The following is a 22213-nucleotide window of genomic DNA, read 5'->3' on the forward strand; positions in this document are numbered from 1 at the left end:
CGCAGCTAACAGAAAAGGAACCAGCAAAGATGAAACATACTGGAAGGAGATCAACGCAGCTATGGCCCTAACAAACCTTGCCCAGGGGAAGGATAAACTGCAGGGAACCACCAGCTGCATCATTCAGAAATCATCACATATATCAGAAGTAAAGACTGTTAAAGTGCCATTAGTTCAGCAGTTTTAAAAGATGGGTCCTTTTTCTTTTTCCTGTCAAACGGACATTTTCCTTGCAGGATTGGTTTTCAGCAAAATCAGATTCACACATAAGAGGCAAATGTGGAAAATAGGCCCCCTTTCACAGTATGGTCAGTTGAAAAAAATAATGTTCCTTCTGACTCAGATGTTTTCATTGTATTAAATGAAATGTTCAATTGCTTCTATAAAAGGCATGTAAATTATAAAAAATCTGGTTTTATCAAAACATTAACTTATTTTATGTTAATCAAAGTGCGCATAGGACGTTTGCAATGCTATTACAGTAAGTGCCTTGCTTTCAAAAAATAAGCTATAACGTGGGCATAGTACAACAGTATTATGCCTCAAAATGACAATGCCATAATGCTTAAACTTTGTATATTATTCCAAGTGGGCTTAAGCAGCCTAGGGCTAAACACATTACTGCTGGAGGCCCTGGAGAGTTGTGTTTATTTGACTTGTACAAATTGACGAGTCTTAATGAAATTGTTACATCATTTTCTCTCTCTTTTTTTGATGAACAGTGTTATAAAAATTGTACAGTATGTTTTGTCAAAGTGACGATGAGGTTGTTATGCATGTTTCTTACCTGTATATGCAGTATATTAAAATACCAAAATCATTCCTTTGAAAAGTGCAATACTCTAGAACACACAAATTTAGGAAATAAGTTAATTGTTCAGATTATTTTGAACTTATATGTATGCTCCCAGCTGTGTTGCTTATTAAAGATTTCTAGTTGAGAAGGTTAGCCAGACTAGCTGTAAATTCAAGTTGAATTTCTATAATTCTGAAGCTTTGCTAGTGACTTACTGAGGTTTTCATAGAAGTGAAATTGATTTCTTCTTGTACAAAACTAAATCTATAGTGCCATTTATGATTTGCAATGGAGCTCAAAAAGTTTCCATGGTGGAACTTACTACTTTAATGTGGTTTAAACATTTTTATTTTGTAGGTACTGCATAAATGAAGGCAGTTGATTGACAGTTCACATTTCAATGAGAAAAAGTTATAATATAAACTATCAAAGTCCAAAGTAGAAACACAAATAGGAAATGAAACATTGAAAAATCTCAGCATTTAAGGTGGGAGGGTTTTAAGTAGATACTAAACAATGTATGAGATGTTATGTCTCTAAACTTGACTGCTATTGAGTGTAATAACTAGCATAAAACCAGGTTTATTTTTAAGTTTTATTGCGAGGTGTACAAGTTATTCTTAAGTCATATAACAATAGTCTAATGAGGTTTACAGCGCTTGAATCAACAGTGGCAAAGCCAAAACCGATTTATACTGAATCAGTTACAGAAAACTGGAAGAGAGCTGATTGTTGCTAGGATTTGGATTTTTTCCTGTGGGTATCCTGTCAGGTTTTTTCCTACTTATCCCTTTCCTTGTTTCTCTTTTTGGTGAGCCATCAATGAACAACACGGGACTTCAGTCCTGCTCCCACTGAGTTTAATGGCAGAACTCCCACTTCAATGGAAGCAGGGCTGTGCCAATGATGAAACTAACTTGCAAGTAGAGGCTGTTTCAGTTGCACTAAAATAGTCAAGATACATTGCAAATTATCAGCCTTGGTGTGACTCCTTAGGAAACTTTTTGATGTAACATAACATGTTGTTGGGTTTATTTAGTGTACAATGAAAATGATTTGATATGAAAATATTTTGTACATATATATTTTTACTTTGTTTTCTAAATTGCTGATTTGCATTGACTTAAAGTGCCAAGCAAGAAATGTATGTCATGACTGTATGAACAGTTGAAGTATATGTTTTACTGACTTGCATCATTATATGTCTAAGATTCCATGACATTAATTTTTGATACTTTACTGGATTTTGACATAATAATGTGAGTTTATAACTAATAGCAGAGTTAATACTTCACTTTTGTTCATACTATTATAAGTTATTCTGGTATTAAATATTTTGTGACAATAAATTGATGGTTTTGACAAACTTTTCTGTTAGAAATATTCATAGTGTTTCTGTCTGTATAAATGACAACAAAATTTGTCATGTAAAAAAGGTACTTTTGGGGACTTCTCTGGAGTAAAACTAGAGAAGACAAGCCATTGTGTAAACAACTTGTTCATGGTTCTTTTTTTAAATGATCAAAGCACAAAGAATAATCTGTAGAACACATCAAGTTGGTTTTACATTTAAAAAATACTTGGCATAATTTCTTGTTACTATTTCCTTTAATTTATTTTTTTCTACTGCTGCTTTAGAGTTTTCTGAAAACACAAATTCTAATGAATTATGTGTGTGTCTTTTTTTAAATAACAAAAATCACGATCAATGCTGAGCCAACAGCTAATGAAGACTCAATAATTATTTATGATATCAGAAAAACAAACATTATTACTATTGCTCTTCTTTGTTTCAATATATGTAACCATTTTAGTAAAATAAATAACTGCAAACAACATCTTGCTCGTCTGAATTAAATATTCATTTATCTGTCCTTAGTCATTTGCATTTCTGGTTTCCCGCTGTAGTCGGGGTTTCTCTATACTGGGATGCAAGTATGGGATAGTCAAAGACAAAACAGGAGTGCTACTCTTTTGATTAATACACCTTGTGGTGCATGGTTATGTGAAGTAGTTTCACACGTCGCTGATGAAAATGACTGTTCAGCAAGATTATGCTAATGACTGCTGGTGGCAACATGGCACGATGCTTATAAATCCTTCACACTGGAGGAGCGCAGCAGGAAGCCATAGCTAATGTCCTGAGGCACTGGAGAAGGTCCCTAAGCTGGGAAAGACTTTGGTCATTTAGGGCTCTTTATGAGTACAGGCTACATTTGTCTGTGGTGCTATGTATGTATACACTGGCTGTGGAGCCTTAGTGGAGAAGGAGATGCAATCAGCCCATCTAGAAGTTCAGCGCTCATAGCAACGAGAGCCCAGTGCAGCTGGGCTCCTAACTTCTGTGCCTCAGGAATGTTCCTCCAGTTATACAGCAGGAGTGATAACTAAGGTTTTGGTGGGCAGTTGGCACTTTCAGGATTTATGTCCTGCTTATCTGTGACGTAATTATACCACTGTAATATCTGTGGCCATCCAACATGTCTGTGGAGGTCTGGATATTCAGTTGATAACGCGAGTTCCTGAGGGAATATGTACAGCCTGACTTTCGCTGTTGGGAATGCATAGAAACACCCTCATCCTAATGATGCTGAGCTTCTTGGCATCTACTCTGTACCCAAGTCTGACATGGAAAAAATAACTCATTCTGCTCCTACCTACTCTGTCACATCATTTGCAAGAGCTGAGCACTCCCAACCTCATAAACCATTGAGAGTAAGGGGAGTTCTGATTGTGCCAAGCTCTTAGTAGTTAGTTAGAGTATACATTGGGATCAGGACTACAGTCTCCTCTACAACAGCTACAACAGAGCTATAGTTCTCACTTCGTGGCTTCATTTTATTAGTTGGTGGCCTAATATATAAATATGTGCACCAGGTGAAGCAGTTCCACCAGGGAGACTGAGAGCAAGTCCTGGGACAACACATGGACCATTTTGAGGACATTTGTTAACTTTGTGGCTTAAGTTTTGATTTGGAGTTTGGCAAAGAATGGCAGCTAAACTTGGATGTCCGCATGCAAGTGCATGAAGTAACGGCTGCAGTGTGGGTTAGAAGGAGAAGATAGGGAAGGCAGGTTGATAACACCTCTGTACTATGCAAGGAAGAATAGATTTAGCTTAGACCAGAGGAAGGGCTGTGTGGGCTTAAACCTGTTTCTTCATTGTCGCTTTACCCAGCTAGTTTTTCATTACGTGCCCTGGCTTCGATGAATTATGTTTTTATCCACCTAAACTATCCATCAGTGGAGATCCACAACACCAAATGTGAGATACTATTACAGGAAGCAGCCTTGATTATAAAAATGAGTGGGATCTCTGATAATCGTGACCTTCCAGAACTCACCATACTCTTAATGCCCAGAAAGTCCTTCTTTGTACCCACTGCGACATCCCCAGCAGTGGGAGAGAGGGTAGGACTCATTCTACGTTAGTCAAAATGGGACCTGCACCAGGGAAAGGAATTTCTGGCTGCCCTGGGAACACTCTGAAGCACCAGGGAGGTGCCTTCTCTCCCTGTTTCACCACAGTGAGCGAATACTGGCATCAGGAATCACTCAGTGCCGGTCAGGGCTGTTGGGTAGCACGTCAGCAGGGCCCACTGCACCCTGCCTACCAAGGCACTGCTGAGCTGCGGGGCTGCAGCCACCCAGCTCAGACCCTCCTTCAGGAATCCATCCAGAGGTTTTCAGGCTCAGCGGTGCCTGTTTCTTTTGGTCTTGAGGAAGCTCTGGGCCATATTCCCCTGCATGGCTTCCAAGGGCTGGAGGAGACAGGTGTATCTATTGGTAAGTCCCCTGTGTGGGGTGGAAAATGAGATTATGACTAGTCATCCAGCCTCCCAAAGCTGCAGTAGATCTCCTACAAATTGAGCTCCACCAGGGTTATACAAGTCTTACTCATAATTTGCACATTCAAAAGAGCGCTGAGGTCCTCAGAGCAGCCCTGGCAGAGCCAGGATCTTGGTAATGCCAGGAGAGAAAAGCAGTTAAACCAGCAAAGCTTGTCACTGCTCCCTGGGCTGGGTGCTGTTGCAGATGCCCACTTGCTGTGTGGCAAAGGGAAGGGTGCAGCTGTCTTCCATCACGGCTGACTTTTTCACACCTATGGATGTTTTTTGCTGTGAAATCTTACGTTCTGCTGTGAAGCCTTCAACTCTGTTGTGCTTCCACTCAGTCTTTAGTGTTTTCTTAAACCCTCGCCTCTTACTTGCAGGAAAATGGGACCTAAACTTGGCACAGACTGAGGACACCAGACCCTCCAGTAGTCCACCAGACCCTCCATTAGTCCACAAGCAGTGGGCACCAATTCAGTGGTCATGGTGACAAGTTCAAGCATGACGGACCCCTGATTTATTCCTGTGTTACTATGAACAATCTGACACTTAGACAATCAGAAAGAACCTCAAAGGGATCCAGGCTCCTAACTGAACACATCCGAGCATTGCTGAAGGTCTGAGGGCCAAAGCATGTTTCCACAGCCAAGTGCAGGCAGTTGCATACCTGTACTGAGCCAGCTGGACAGAAACGTGGCCTGGTTCAGAAACTGGGTAACGAAGTTTGGAGTCAAGCCTGAGCTGCCACATCAAGGTCCCCAGCAGAGCACCACTGGACGTAGCACCGTGTTACTATATCTGTGCAGCTTTTGGACCATGGCTGGTTCTATGCCTTCACTTCCCACAGCAACGGCCTCAAATTTCTCTGGGCTTCGGAGCAGCATTGCAAAGAGGACAATAACAGTCCTCTGCACAGCTGAGCTGTTGTTTGTACAGGGACACTTGACAGCTGGGTGAGCTGTGGTGAAATACCTCCCTAGTTAGCTAGGGCAGGAGAGTGAGATGAAGCATGATGCAAAGGGCTGAATTGCCTGAGAGCACCGCTTTGACAAGCTGCAAGGGACACTACAGGAATCCAGTCTGATGAGTTCATGTTGTACGAGTCGGTTTGCCAGTGTCTGGGTGTGCTTGATCCCCGTTAGCAGCAGAATTGAGACCCAAACCCACAGCTTTCACAGTGCTGGGTTGCTGAGCCAGTGTTTAGTTTTGGACCCCATCTTGAAACTCCTCTTGTTTAACAAGAAGGGAGGAGGTTGGCTAAAATACAAGTACCTTGTGAAAAAAAAGAAGAGGGAAAAAAAAAAACAAGTGGAAAAGAGACATGAATGCCTAATGCAACAGAAAAAAAGAAAAAAACCCAACCCAAACCTCCTTAATGTTGCTGTTATGTCAGCTTGGGTTATTGGCAGTGGAAGTGGTTATTGGCAGCGGAAGTTAGACCTGGCTCGAGGCTAATATAACTCATGCACCTGACTTTTTAAAAGGAGTTGAGATCTGGTTTCTTTATGGATGGGCTTTTTTTCATTTGTGGTGTTGGTCCCTTCTTCAAGTTTCCTTCACTTTCCTTTCAGCCTGTTTTGGACTTGATTCTCCTTCTGTCTTTCTTGCATGAACAGTCTCTTGTTATATGCAGACAGCAATGGGATCCTTCATGCCAAAGCTCACTCTTCTGGCTTTGCAGTTTCTGGGGCCATATAGATGAAGGACGTATGATTCAACAAGCTGGTGTTCAGTGACAAAGTCTGGTATCTCCCTTCTTCCAGCTCAGGGCCAGCGAACATATGAAATCTCAAGAGCGTGCAATAGAGGCTCTTCAACCAACAAGCTCCACCATCTATCACTTCACTCCTAACTACTACTGCTTTTGGCTATCTTAACTCCCCAAAGGACTGTCAATTTAACCATAACTACCTAAGAACTGCCAAGTCTCATTTTATGAGCTGCTGTTGAGAGTTTAGCTATTTAAGGCTGATTTTAAACAATTTTTATTGGCACTTCGTGGCATGTGCCTGATTTACAGTGCTGTAAATAACCACAAATTAGGGAAATTTCTTTCTTTACGGTAAAGGCACATTATCTTGAGCACAAGAAAGGTAGTTTGTTGGTGAAGAACTGGAGTGCAGGCTCTTTCCTGCCACACGTTTCCTGTGTGAGCCCAGGCAAGCCTTGTCCTGGGTTTGGTCCGTGCAGAGTTGCTGGCTGTCTCCCCTGGGGACACTCTAAGCGCCAGGGAATGTGGAATAAGGATCCCATCTACGGGATGTCTCTCACTGCTCGGTTGCTGCTGTGATGCTCTGAAGGTAGGAAAGAGCAGTGCTGTTTTGTAAGTGGTACTCTCAGTTTAATGCACTTAAAGAACTGTAGGTATCTGATGTCGTGTAATCAAAATTGCATTTCAGAGCAGGCATGACCTTTTGCAGTACTTCATCTCTTCACAGACTGCAGCAGGAGAATAAGCTACTACATGAAACCAGATGCCCAAACCTAACAAGGCTAAAGTCAGGGAAGACAAACCGCTCTCTTGAGAAACAAGACATTAGGTACTATACCAAGAAGAGACCTCGTGGGCTCAGGCCACCACTGCCTACCTTCCTTTGTAACATCAAATGAGACTCACACTGAAGCACCTGGAAAACCTCATCCTAGGAAGTGGTAAACATGTCTTTCCAGGTTATAAAAGAATTCTTGCAGTCCAGGAATTTGTGGATGTAGAAGTTCAGGTGTAAGATAAGATGCTTCACTGAGGACCATCCCTGTGACTTGGGGACATTCAATAAAGCTGTCTGATCTTCCTTATATGAACTGGTTTGAGGATGAGAATCTTCACTCAAAGGGGTTTTAAGCTTCTTTTTCGCACCCTTTGTAGCCTTTGCCAGCCAGACCTGATAACAGGAATGTGCTTATCATGTTCAGAAAAAATCCAGAAGTCATGCAGCAAAAATCAACCCTGCCAGAGGACAGCAGATCTACAGACACCTTACTGGAGGCTTCAGTGCCTTCACTGCACTGCACCGATGGATTCCTCTTGAACAGTAAATTCACATTTGATGTCTTCACATACAGAGAGAAATGAAGCCAGCCTTCTCTTCACAGGGAGGAGTGAGGGTGTATAACTGAAATACATGGCTAAGCATTTTGGGCAGCACTTGAAATGTGAATCTAACTTTGGGGATCTTGTGAAATGGCCACAAAATATGTGGCCAGATTTTAAAATGTTCCAAGTACTCAATGGCAGCCAGTGTAGTCATGAAAAGTGGTCAGCAGTGTTTCAGCTAGATCTTTGCAAATAAAATGCCAGGTCAGCAAAACGGAAACATTTTGTGGAACAGGACAACTGTGTTTAATATCTTTGGATTTCTTTTAAGAAAGCTTGGAGATGATCAAACCCCAAAATTTCTTTTTTTTTTTTTTTTCAATGAAGAAGTCTAGTTTTCCAGATTAATTGTTTTGTCTTGAAATGTAAGATAATTATAGTAAAAAAGGTTGAAATCGAAGCCAAAATATAAATCATTGAAACTTATCAAAACATTGAGGTTACCAAATTATGTTTACTGTGATTTTTAAAATGTTCCTTTGGCCATTCATATTCATTTGTTTATATATTTACACTTCCCAAGCCATTTTAAAACAAGAAGGTTTTAACATCTCAAAAATTTCCACAGGATGGAAAAATACACACACCCCCCACAGTTGCATGGAAGAATTTTTAATGCTCAATGTTTTGAAAATGAGAGCAATTTTGCATGGTGATCTGTGAATATAAAAGTCTGTATTTCAGTACTTGATTTTGAGAGTACTAGTTTTTATGCTGAATCATTTCAGCAAGCACGATGCTGCTTTTGCTGTAGGTCACCTTTGTATCAGTGTCCTGTTGCCTTCAAAAAACCAGGGTTTAAGAGAAACAGAGACTTTTGCTTCTCTCGGGGATGATGAAAAGAATTTGCATTTGGCCGGAAAATTAAGACGGTGAGCAGAGCATTTGCTATTACTCCTCATCCTTGGAGAGCAGACACCTGCTGTGGTAATGGAGGAACCTATGTGATGTTAGTTCATGCCTGTTGATTACAAATAATGGAGAAAGCAAGAGAAGGCAGGGGTGTCAGACTGAAGATGGAATCCCCACCACTTAAAAAGAGACCGCAACAGCAATAAGAAATGCATGTCTCAGTGGTCAGTGTAACGGCAACCAGAAAACTCAAGAGTGGTCCAAGATTTGCTGCAACACTTCACTGGCAGTGAAACCACGTGCCAAAAAAATGTGACAGAAACCCAAACAGCCAAGTGTCTCTACATGCTTCAGGATGTAGAGCAAAGAAAATCTTAGTCATTTCCAGTCTTTTAAACCCCTGACTACACTCCTGAAGCTGACATCTGCTGAGAAGGGTGCCAGTAGGTGGGCAGCAGAACGGTCTTGAGAGCAACCTGCCCAGGCTGGTGTAACCCCATCAGGCCGTGTTCAGGGCCAAACCGGAGGAGGCTCTGTCTGGAAAGTCTGGTGCTTTTGTCACTTTGAAGTATGTAAAGTGTTACACAGTTACAAGTTATATTTACTCACTGTCTCTCACCTTTTAAATATAAGCTTTCCTTTATGGTCTTAGTTCCCAGAAAAGCACATTTCTGTTACTGCTACCTCAAACAAGGCTACTTGCAATAAAAGTGTTTTCTGTGTATGCATTTCTATATAATGCAGTCAGTATCAACCATCTTCTAAGAAGCATCAATCAGATTCCCTTTCAGGAACAAAAATACAAGAAGGTTGCAATTTTTTTGCAATTTCCTAATAGGCAGCTGAGGTGGGAACTCTATACCCAATTTATAACATGAAATATTCCCTGTATCTGTTTCACAAGGACATGTACCAGCATAAGAGTGGGATTTGGTGGAACCTGGATTTACAACTGGAAATTAAATACAGGCATATGGAAACATTATTATGTAAACTAATACTTAGCTACTTCTTGCTGCGTTCCCTCAACAGCAACAAAATGGTAGCATAGAAACCAAATGCCAAGTGTAATTTTTTAAACCTGTTCTATGAGAATGAGAAGAAAAACAGTCCCATGCAGAACCAGGAAGGACTTGTTACTTTTTCATCTGTGAAGTCTTAAATGTCACAGCCCCTGGGCTGAATTCTCCTTTCATCAAAACCAATGGAGCTTTGATATTGGTTTCCACTTGAGCATGAAAGATCCCAGAGACTCCGTTTTTCACCTCTTACTGAGAATCCTGGCAACATATCTCGATGTCTTTCTTTCATTTGTTTTGGTGGCTCCCATTGCTGAGGTCAGAAGTACACCTCAGAGAAGCTGTAGCTCAGAGACACACTGAGGAGCGAGCCTTCAGGTGCTGGTGATTCAGCATCGCTCTAGCCTGAGGCACTGCTTCACTAACCCAGACAGGAGGGCAAATCACAGGCAAAGTGCTCTAAGACACAAAGTCCCCTGCATCTGTGTTTCACCCACTTCTTCAGTCCCTGCAGGTCAGCCAGGACACCACCACTTGAGGCTCACCTGCACCCAGATCCTGCCTACACCTTCTCTGCAACAGCAGGTCAGTAAGAGACATGGCTGCTCTTGATCCCGTAGGACAAGGTAAGCAGCCCCATATCTGGCTGTTTTCACTGTACAAGGGTGCCCACTGCTTCTCCAAAACAGGTTCCACCCATCCACACAGGGGACATACTGGAGAAGTCCAGATGGTTGGCTGACATCTCTGGGAACTGCAGGAACAGCCAGTTAAGCTGTGCATAATCACCTGAAAGACAGCAAGGTACTAAAAGTAACAGTCAGCGCAGGCTTCTTATAAACAAATCACATAAACCAATTTAATTTCCTTCTGTGACAGTACAGCGAACTGTCAGTATGGAAGACTTGCAATGCATCAGACAGCTACTGGGAATCTAGTTAGGCTTTTAGCAACATCTTACGTGAAATTCTCATAAATAAGCAGAGGAAATATTGTGGCACCATCAAGACTGTATAAAAGAAGTTGAAACTCAGAGAAGTTACTAGAGACTCATTGTCAAAATGGAAGTATTCATCAAGGACTTTCACAGAGTCTGTCCTCGGCTGTTTGTATTTTCACCAGTGTTTCATCAATATTTTCATCAATAGCTTGGCTAAAGGAATAAAGAAGAGGTTCCCCAGCTGTGCCATATGTGCTATTAGTTTTATACAAAGGGTTCCTGGGGGGCATGTAGTCCAGCAAAGGCTTCTGGCTGCTGCCACCAGTGTGTGCTCCCTCTTCATGGTGGTCTTGAGCAGAAAAAAAGCGCATCTGTTGAAATGCAGAATCTTGGCACATTTCTTGTTGTCAGCTTGGTGCCCCTTACAAGTACCTCGGCAGCTAGGGTTAGAATTTAAGATTACCTGATACACTGGTGAAATAACAGAATTAATCAACTGTATTGCAAGGACCTGCGAACAAAAGTGATGAACTGCGTAGGGCATGGGGAGGTAGCTAGTTCCACAGGAGCAGATGACAGCTGTTCACAAGGTGAAGATGATCCAATCCCGCTATTGTGAAAAAAGAAATGACACACTGTGTTGTACATTTAAGTGTTGGTTGGGCTATATGACATGTAACTAATGTCTTCTGCTTGGCTGAGCTGTGTTGGGGTTGCACTTACAAAAAATAGGGACCAACTGGAGGCACCCACAGTTACCAGATCAGGAGCAAGCATGAACTGGAAAGAAGAACTGACTGATCTGGGGTTATTGAGTGGAGAGAAGATAACAATCTTCAGGTATATGTGGCCAGCAAAAGCGAATAATCTGTTCTCTGTACCATAGTACAGTTGAGTAATAATGGGGTTTAACTGCAGCAAAGGAGATGGTAGGTGAGTTACTGGGTAGAACATGCCAACAGCAGAAGGGGGATCAGATGGGGAAGCACTGGAATACATTGCTTGTGTGGGTGGTAAACCTCCCATCACTGAAGATTTTTTTAAGAACAAGTTAGGGAGATATTAATCAGGAATTAAATAGGTGTAACTGATCCTACTTTGGGGCAGGATGGCCTCTTCAGGTCACTTCCCCATCCTTATTTTCCATTTCAGCAGTCTGTCTTATAATCATGGCATGTAGGTCTGTTGCTCAATAGATGGTTAAAAGAAGGAATAGCAGCTGGTTTACTCCTTCGGTTTTAGGAGGTGTGTTTACATTCCAGGTGAAAGAGTGGAGGGGAAGGACAGTGTGTTCTGATCCCACCAGCCAGCCAGTGGAGGAGACTGGGCAGCCATCCACTGGAGGCTGTTTAACTTTTCCAGCCTTTCAGAGCCTAACATAAAGGACAAAGGTGGCTCCCAGATGGAAGACAACAGACCTGAAAAACATGGAAACTGACAAAGAGGGATGTACATTTAACATGAAAGTTAGAATTGCCAGAAGAAGAAAGCAAGGAAATTTCCAGTTAGGTGCAATGGAACAACTCCTGAAGGATCGGTAAGTGCTTTTGGCCTCCACAGAAAATACTTGGGCAGAAACCCTCCAGAAGGTATGTTTGTTTTGAGCAGAACCTGGAGTTCCCGCACCAAGCTTTCTGGAGGCTGCATTGCAGGATTAGCCTATATTCCCTCTAGTCAATGTCATGGGAGACTGAACATTTTCACTGTGTTCTGGAGCCTGACACAGGCAGACAGACCACAAAGAAAAACACAGGAACAGATCCTATAAGCTGCTTCAAGTAACACTTGCTCCAGAGCCTCTGGTGAATGCTGAGAAATTCTAGTTTCACAAAAGATGCCAACAGGGGAAGAAATTATTTCACAGTTTGCCTCAAGCTTCAAAAGGGGTTGCTGAACATGTTAACTGACACCCTATTTGACAGGCTGGTTTGTGGTCAATGACGCCAACTAACAGGAAAACAAACGCCTGTAGTTCGAGTGGGGATTCACACTCTGCGCCACAAAGCCAAGGAAATTGCTGCTGGTGGATCCCCAGAGCTGCTCTATGAGAGCACGCAGGCCAGCAGGATGTGTAAAAAACCATCACGAATGTTCCTTATGTGACAAGACGGATCATTCAGAAGCAAGGCTCTGCTGGGAGTGAAAAGACTTGGTATATTGACTCAAAGGGACAGTTTGAATATGTTTCTAGGTATGAGCAGCTCACTACGGAAAGAAACTGGTGGATAGGGAAATGGGGAGGCGGGAGTAGGAGGCAAAGCGAAGTCAAGCTATGCACAAAGATGGAGATCGAGCCAGAAATTGAAAGGGGGGAAAGTAAACCAGAATTTAAGAGTCTTGCATACATTCATTGTGATACGATTTTTTTTTCATTTTTTTTGCAACCACTGGCAATTCCGTTAGCCACAGATACACAATCACTTTTGATACAAAAGAGACAAGAATTTTATTACCGTTGTATCAGATCCAGTCACTATAGCAAATTCAATCCCCTTTCTTTGCCAGCTACATGATTCACAAGGTGTTTGCTGCAAAGGCTGACGATCCGACTGTTTGTGTGTGCCGAATGAGCTATTCTTGATGTGAAGGACTTGCATAAGTGGTCAGAAACGTTCGGGAGGATGATGAAACCTGAAACAGATCCAAGCGCAGCATGATAGAAATAGGCTTTGGCTCTCGAAGTAGGAAAGAGGAATATCACAGATACTGCTAATGGGATCTGGTTATTAAGCTAAACTACCGGTCATGGAGGATGGAAATCAGTCAAATGCCTTAGATCTGAAAGATCTGACCAGCATGGGACATTATCTGTTAGTGAACATGGATTCCTCCCTCTGACTCCACCTGGTGCCAAGGATTAAAGAGACCCTGATTGTGACTTGCCAGTATTTCAGCGAGACTACGAGTTTAGTTGTTTATTTAGGCCAACATCCATTTTCTTGTGTTAAGATTCTGCTCCTTTAACAAGAGTTGCAAAAAACAACTTGTGACAGCATACTTACTTATGGAAATGGTAGAAATGTCTCGTGAGATCCTCACAGGAGCAATTGTGTGATACTGATACTGTTGTCTGTCTCTTGGCACCAGATTTTTACCAAATGGCTTTTGAGAGGTCTGCCTGGAAAATATAGTATTCACTCCATAGTCAGAATGAAAGAGCATGAGAGGTCAAGAATCTGTAGCTGGTCCTTTAAGAAACTACAGTCTGGGCATATGTAATGACAAGATTTTTCTCTATTTCTTAGAACTGCTGGACCACCTATTTTTCAAATTACCAGCAAAAGCAACACAGCAGTAGATGTTCCAGTTCCTGACAATTATTATTAATAATTATTTAATGTCTTTCTTCAAACTACTGAATTAAAGTGCAGACTTTGGTCCTCAGTTAATTGCAGGTCAGAATTAACTCTGCCTTTTAGACCAAGGGACAATGTAAAGCCCTAAGCCACCACAATACATTCGTCTACAATTTTCTCCCTCCCCCCTCACACTTCCCAATACATCTTTGCCCCTTTGTAGATAAAGCTTTTCCAGAGATGGGTTGACTTTTACAGAGCCTGGCTCAATAGGGCACAGGACTGAATGATGACTTCTTTGTGACAATGTTTACTACTCAAGAAGAATAAGTTACTAAATAAGAACAATCTCATAGGGTTTAAGCACACTTTGATCTTGATTTACCGAGGCACTGGCTGTGCCATACATTTCCATTGAGTGGGATCTGTATTTTTTGGATGGGGGGGTGGTGGTGGGGGGTGCGGTGACACACTTCAAAGGCAAAAGGCTATGAACATGTGGATAAGAAGATTTGTATTTTGAGTGCTGCTGAGTATTTGTGTAGACAAAAAAGATGTTGCTTTTGAGATAACACTGGAGCTGCACCGAGAGACTGAAAAGATAAAAACCAGCAGTGAATGGAGCCCTGAAATGCAAATCCAAACCCACAACCGGCATTCACCATCCAGCTGAGAGAGGCTTTTTATTTACTTTTCCATGCCATCGAGTGCAACAATTAATGTACTCCTGATACATAAATACATACACACATGACATTAAGTAATATCCTGCTGATTTGCAATGCTCCCCAGGCTTCACCCCCTCCCTACTGGCACCCCCCACCACCCCACCCCCAGCCAGCCCTCTTCTGCTCTGCAGTGGCACAGCCCTAGGGTACGTAACTGAGAAATCTCTGCTTCAGACAAGGGAGAAAGCTTCATGAATCACTAAACAACACTTCTCAGGTGGGAAAAGCACATTCTTTGTTCCTCTACGTGGAATTAGAAAAATATGTGTAGAAGTAAAGCCCTGAAAGCCCCGGGGGAGCAATTGCTCTCTTTCTTTTTTGGTTTTGTTGAGCTTGTGAGTTTTGGGGTGGTTTAATTAAAGGTCTTAAAATTCTTTAACACTAACATTGAAATGCTTCATATTTTTCCCCCTGTACTTGCAGAGTTTCCGTCCTCCCCTCTCTCTTGTGTCATTTTTACTCTGCAATAAAACAATTGAATTACACGCTGGTACATAAATATTGGCAGATTTTTAGGCTTGCTGGTTTTTTTACTCAGCCTATTGGGCAAACAGCCTAGAAAGGCTAAGTTATTTGCCAGAGTCTGAATTTCTGGCAAACAGTGCAGATCCACTACAAATCTCAAATCATATTTCAGGAATGCCGTGCTTCTACCGCACCTTTCCAACTCTTCTCTCTGTGCACTAATGACTATTATGGGGAAATGCGTTCCAGAAATGTGAAAATCAATGTAGTGGGAAATGTACCAAAACCACCTTTCCACTTATACAATCTCAGTTGTCCAAGAAACACAATTAATTAGTGTTATTGAGCTGTTTAGCTCCCCAATAAAAGCTTTTTGAGTGATTATATGAAGAACCATTGGTATGGGAGACTTCATACTGAAGTAATTAATGGAAGTTGATTATATTCTGACAAGTTAAACACAGGTTTGTTTGATATTACACACACATGGAAAACACATGCGCTATTGAGCTCAGTACCTAGGAGTTTAGATTAATGGTGTTGATGAATTATGTGGAGATTATATACTTTGCAGACATATAATGGACCTGATTTTGAAAAGCAGGCTCTCATTTTGCTCCTGCAATTTTGAGGGTGTGAATAATTGCAGGTGATTTTCTAGCAGCTAGACATCTCGCTGCCTGGTTGAATTCCTTCGGGCAGAGGTCATGCCTGGTTTTCCATGAGGCACCAGAAGGCACCAGGACAGTGCGTGCAGACACTGAAAAACAAACCTACACTTGTGCTGCACGCTGGGGCCACAGTGACCAGCAAGGAAAACTGGTTCAATGCACAGCTGTGGCAGCTGAGGCGGGACTTTCAAGAAATCTACTAAGTTCAGGGGCATGTGGTGAACTTGAGGCTCAAGCCCAAGAGGGGAAGGAGGAAGCTGTCATTAGGCTTTCCCCTGCTGCCAGGCACAGGCTGGCAACTGAGCTGGCACCTAGCCCTGAGACCAGCTGCTGAAGCAGTCTCTGTGTGACATTAGTCAGGTTCAGCCCAATACCTGAGCTTACCACTTGGTGTCTTTCTCTTGAGGCTCTACCTAAAGGCAACTGAATGACACTAGGATGAGGACAGAGGTAGTAACTGATGTCAGGCTTTAAGAGTTGCAGAAAATAGCCAGGAGGTAGAAGGCCAGGTTCAAATGAATGGCTTGATCCAGGGAATGCACTCAGAGTTTGGGTTTAGCTGCACTAGCCTGCCACGTAGAGCAACCCGCGCAGAGCAGTGAAGCCCAGATCTGATGTCTTCTGCAGGAACACACAGGGGTGCCATAGCCAGTATTACAGGGCATTAACTGAGTGCTCAGAGCACTGTCTGGGCTTGCTTCCTCTGGATTTTCCTAGGAATGTGCCCAGAAGGAGCTGGGACTGCAGATACCTCAAACCTAAGCTACGAAGTCAGGATGACTGCAAGCTGCGGAGAGCAGCCTGGCTTTCACAGCACTCCTGGGACTGCCTTCTGGATGGGTCCATGAACCAGCCCAGATCTGGGTGAGCATCGCCTCCCAAGAGCGGATCCTGCTGAGCCCTGTGGGCATGATTCAGTTCAGGACATCAAATCTGGGAGTCAAAATGAAGGTTTCCATGTGAGCCAGGCACTTAAACTCACATTGACATGATGGAGATTTCATCAAAATTGTCCGTGGAGCCTGCAGAGGGATTCTGCTCCCCCTAAAGCACAACTTTCTTGCTGAGTTGCTATACCTCTCCACCTCACACACCTGTGGACACTTACCGTCAGAAACCCCCATTTAGGTGGCAGTCACCAAGTGAAACCCTGCCCTTAGAGATGCGTAACAGCTACACCACAGCAGCAGAAGGCTGTTCCCAGCACCACTGTCATCACAGCCAGACACTGACTGCTCTGCCCACCCCTCTACTGTCCCTTGGATGGGACAGCACCCTGTAGCAGTAAATTGTCAGTGTAGAGGAATGAAGCTGGGTTAATTAGCATTAATAATATACAACTGTGGGTTGGCTTCAGGGGCGGAGGGTTGGCTGATGTAGATGAGGTGCAGCTGTGGCTGGTTAAATTAAGTGGTTGAGAGCCAATGAAGAGAGAGCAGCCGAGGAAGAAGGGGAGAGAGAGAGGAAGAAGCAAGAGGAAAGAGAACACACGCCCTGGATGAGGTGAGGAGAAGGCAGCAGAGGGACTATATGAAAGAGTGTGCTGGTATGAGATGGTAAAAGACCTTGTTGCAGCTTGATAATTTGGAGAGTGCTGCAACAGTCAGCGCTGCCCAGCTTGAACCAACAAGCAGGAGCCCTCTGAGGACTGCTGGCTGCAGAATCAAGGGATAATATTAACACCAAGGGCAAGGCAGGAAGGAGCAGACAGCCTTCCTCCTGGGACTAGCACATCTTCCTCCAAATTTTAGTGTGTTCAGAGCTAGAATATGTTTTCAGCTCAGCCATTTCAGGTCACCCAGGCTGAGAAATGAGTTAAGAAGATGCATCGTACTCCATATTCAGTGATTGTACCCAGAGACTTGCTTGGGGTATGCTACATAGAGACAGAAAAAGAAAGATATGCAGTTCTAGCTTAGATCTTAAAGGCATGTGAGGAACAAATATGAGGCACCAGCATGTGCCTGTGGATGTACAGTAAGTGGAAAGCTAAAGAGAGCCACACAGCTCCACTCTCTGTGCTTGCAGTCTCTGAATCCAGCACTTGGCTCTCTGTCTGTGCATCATTAAATGTTGACCACTACCGTGGTCTATAAAAAAATATAGAGCATGCATCAATCGTTACAAAAATGAGATCACAAATGTGGACCCCTAAAGAGGCTGCACCCCCAACTAGTCAAGATCCAGGTCTATCTGAGATGGTTTATGTTGGCATGTACCCCAGACAATGAGAAAAGCTGTGTGGCAAACACCCCACCATTGGTGATTGTCCACTCTTCAGTGGAGATTTCAGCATCCTCTCCACCTTGCCTGATCCTGGGGAGTCCTAGAGTATGGGAACAATGTGGTAGGCAGGGCACAGAGGGGCAGCAAGGGGTGGAAGGGAGTCAGTGAGAGGTGACCATTGATGATGCTTAGAGATGTCAAAAGGTCTTGGTCTTGCTGAATGTGGTACCCTATGGATGCCCTGGACAGTGCAGATGTGTGGAGAAACTGAGTCCCAGAGGGCCATGGCGAAGGACAAGCTGCTCTAGCTTTGTCCCTCCACATGGAAGCAGAAGACCTAACACAACAGCACTGGTGTGGGCGCTGGACAGTTTATTTGGCTGTATAAATACCTAACCCCTTCCTAACGCTGCTGCTGCTCTAATTGCTCACCTAGCTGTAACCTTACAAGAAAGACAGAATTAGGGTCTAATTCTGCAATTATCTGCTGCCTCCAGGAAAAAGCAATCATTGTTGGAAAGGGCTTTTAAGTCTTCCCCCCATGCTGGCTGTCTGCTGGAGGCAGTGGATAATCCCAGAAGCAAGGCCCGAACATCGCTGTGCTGGCGGAGAGGAAGCAGCCCTTTCTGAGGAAGGGGAAAGACCTGGCTTCAGCTGCTCCTTCTTAATTAGCTGCTGCAGGTGGGGAGCTGTGCAAGACCCTCACATTGCTTTTATAACTATCACATCTTTATGTGGCTGAACTGTTTTTTTCCACTGTAACTCGGCCATTTTTGGAAGAGAAATATTTTGGGTCACATTATCAATTTTCCCCCCATGGAAAGCTTATAAAAATTAATCTATAAGCAAATTGATGTGAGGAAAAAAGTTAGCAGAAATGTTTTCAAATGGACAATCTTCAAAGGATTTGAGCTCATTCCATTTGAATTACAAAGTCAGAGCTTTGGTCCAGCCACTCTCTGGTTCCCTACCTCTCTTCCCCACCCATGCTGCTTTGCATCACACACTTGAACAGGTCCCCAGTGAGTACTTTTTTCCTAATGATTGAATTTAGCATTGGCAGAAGTACCTTGATAGGCTGTTTTTGAGGCTGAAGACTCCATTTTCTGTCCCCAGTAGGTATAAGAAGCTGCTGAGCTGCCTTTCTGATGGCAATGTGCTAATCCGTCTCAGACAGGTAGAGGAGGATACTCCTTCCCCCAAAATTTCACATTACTGTGACTTTCGTTAATGGTCCCAAGACAGCTCTCAGCTGGGGCAGTGGTTTGTCTGTGGACATCAATCTAACCGGACTAGACTAAGGCCACCGTGAAGATACCTCTTTTATAGTAATCTTGTGCCCTTTTAGTTAGGGCTAAAGCAAATTAATGACTCTGAGTCTCAATGGCTGATAATAACCTACAAAACCACAACCCTGCCTTTTCTTTAAAGTAAGATGCCAACTGCACACCCAGGCAAGCACTGCGGTTGTCCTCAGGACAAGTCAGGGAGGGCTGTAAGAGCCACTGTCCCTTTGGGTTAAATACAAGAAACTAAACCTTTCAAGATGTTTTGTGGAACTGGAACAAAGTGGCCTCCACGCAGAGTCATGCATACCTGTATAAATAATATAAAGAAATTACCTCTATTTACAGGTCTCATGTCTTACCGGTTATTGGTTTTGTGTGTTTATGGAAAAAAAGCAGAGCAGATCAGAGAAGCCAAGGACAAGGCCTAAACAAACATTAAGATTATGGTTCCGAAAACAAAGGCAGAGCAGGGGAAAAGAGAGATTTTGGCTAAGCTGATTAAAAGACAATTGTAATGGAAAACCAGCTCCTAATTCCTCCTGTGTCTGGGGACGCTGCACATTGCACATTCCTTGTAGACAGACAACCATACTAAGGAAGCCTGACTCTATCATCACCTTCATGTCCTAATCTACACAGCCCACAGCATTCTGAATTTTGGAGAGCAACCTGAAATATTAGTGTCTATGTCAGGACCAAGAGCCAGGCATCAGGAGAAGAACCTGAGGAGCTGTATGTGCAGAAGGTCAAGAGAGAGAGGGTAATGGAGATGTCACCAAAATCAACCACGGTGGAAGCAAATCTGAAAGCCAAGTGGGAAGCAAGGGGCTCGCCAGCTACATATGATCTGCAGCTGCATCCTGCAGAGCCTGCAGGTAGCCAAAGTCTTTGCTCTACATCCATCCCTCCTCCATCTTCCCCTCTGCAGCGCTCCTGCCTCCCGCTCTCCCTCTCCACTCACAGCTCCTCTTGACCCAGTGTTACCCGCATTGCCAGCGTGGTGCTGGGAAAGGGCTGGGACAACTCTCAGCACATCTGAGCTCCTTCAATCCTCTCCAGCACAAAGGTCTCCCTTGACCTACAGCCAGCAGTGCGAGGCATCATTAAAGCAGAAAGCATCAAATAAGGAAGGAAGAAGCATCCAGGAGTCTCTTGATAATGGTGGAGAGATGACTTGTAGGTGGAGACAAAATGGCCTTTGGAGCAACAGCTGTGCAGTGTCTAGCCAGACCGGGAAGCCCCGTAGCTGGAAGCAGAGATCTGTCTGCTCTGAACAAGGAGGATTTCCACGGAGCCAGGGAGATTCAAAGGTGTCTCAACAACCTGAAACCTGCTAACAGATGTGAGCAGCAGCAAGGAATGACAGATCTCAGAAGCTGTGTTGAGAAAGCAATGAAAGGGGCAGAGGTCAGAGCAGCCTTCCCTCAGCCACCTGGCTGCACAAGTGGGTTAGCCAAATGACCTCAGTAAAACTATTTTCTACTCCATTCGTAACCCTCAGGGGCCAGTCAGGGAGAGGAGAGATTGTCCAGTTCAAAAAATGCAAAAATTGATTTCTTTGAGGAAAAACTCCCTGACAGGCTTCTTGGCTCTGCTCAGCATCTCACCCAAGCGAGTGGCTAGGAAGAGGAATAGGAGCGGTTTCCAGCAGCCAGCCTCCACACGCCAGCTCTGTCTGTGCTACAGAGCAGCCCACGGCAGACAACCGAGCGCTCCAAGTTTGCAGGAGCTGTTGAGATGTGGCGCACAGGCGGCCATCAGGCAGAAAGAGCCAGATCAGGGAATTAACAGCAAGGGGAAAGCTGAATCCTCTGGCCTGGCTGATGACCAGGCAAGACCTGTTCTTGGCATAATCTGGTGCAAACAAGGACTCCCAGGATAAATGGGCAGTGGAACAATTTATACACGTTTAGCTGGACTTCAACTTGCAGGGCCAGATCAGTGAAAGGAAATCAGATACCCCAGTGGCTTGGGGAATTTGCCCTACCATTTGAGTTTTTCTCTGCAGCAGCCAACCAGGAAAGGAAGCAGCTGCTAGAGAGAAAGATGGACATTAATTGCCATGAGCCACATAGGCACAGATATATCCAATGGAAAAGGTGACTCTAGTCTGGTCTGTGGCATTTTTGAACAATTAGAAAAAGTGATGGATTTGATTTGTAAAACAAGACAAGTTGGCAATAATGCAAAAACTAAAGAAAGCAGTTAAGTGCTGGTACAGTGAAAAAGTTTGCTATAAAACGTCAACTTGCTATAATAGGAGGCTGGGCCAGAACAAAACATCACAAGAGCCTAGTAAAAAGCCTCTTTCCCAGCCTGAGAGTTGCAAGGACATCATGTTAGTGAAGCCCAGAGGTACACAAATGAGGCCCCAGATTTTTGTTTAGATCCTCGCAGCTGAACAACAGAAGGAGGAGACTGGCTACAAATCATCTGCTGGTATCTGTGAAATGCATGGAAAAAGTGGACACTGCCTCAAGGATAACCATTAATAGAGCAGACATGCTAAAAACAGTAAGGAGCAGACTGTCCAAAAGTTAACCAACTAATTGGTCTCAAATGGAGACAGTGACAGGGAAATGTGCATTCGTCCAACAGTTGGGAAAGTTGGGTTTGCAAATTGGACATCTGGAATTTGAGCTAGATTTCTGGATAGGGGAGATAGTGGATGAGCTAATAAACAGTTTGGATTTCATTATGCCTAACAGCTAAGTAAGTGCCAGGAAACCATGTCTTACAGACCCTGCTTGTGAAAATTCTTTACAAATATGTGGCGCAGGTGAGCAAAATGATTTGTAGACAACTGGTTTGCAGAGAACGGGGAACAGCACCATCATAAAGTGACATGCCATGGGAGATTTCCAGCCAAAGAAATCACTTCCCAGAGGCTGAAACCTGTTTTGAGACCTAGGATCTTAAAGGGATTTTAGCTGTTCAAGTATTAGTATATTGGAAGCAGGAATCTGTTCCCCCTTGTCTGCTAGGCATTTCTGACAAGGAGCAA

The 22213-nt window shown here is 43.6% G+C and overlaps 1 protein-coding gene across 1 annotated transcript in view; it reads left to right on the plus strand.

Moving 5' to 3' along the window:
- The window catches only part of MKX (mohawk homeobox), a 113317-nt gene that overhangs the window by 45947 nt on the left and 45157 nt on the right, over positions 1–22213 (plus strand). Inside the window, exon 6 of the mRNA XM_080386033.1 lies at positions 1–22213. This exon is cut by the window's right edge and continues 41001 nt beyond it. Within this exon, the coding sequence (XP_080242159.1) occupies positions 1–187 (187 nt within the window). The 3' untranslated portion in view covers positions 188–22213.

This window comes from Falco punctatus (assembly GCF_963210335.1).
Source record: "Falco punctatus genome assembly, chromosome: 4".
Lineage (NCBI taxonomy): Eukaryota > Metazoa > Chordata > Aves > Falconiformes > Falconidae > Falco > Falco punctatus.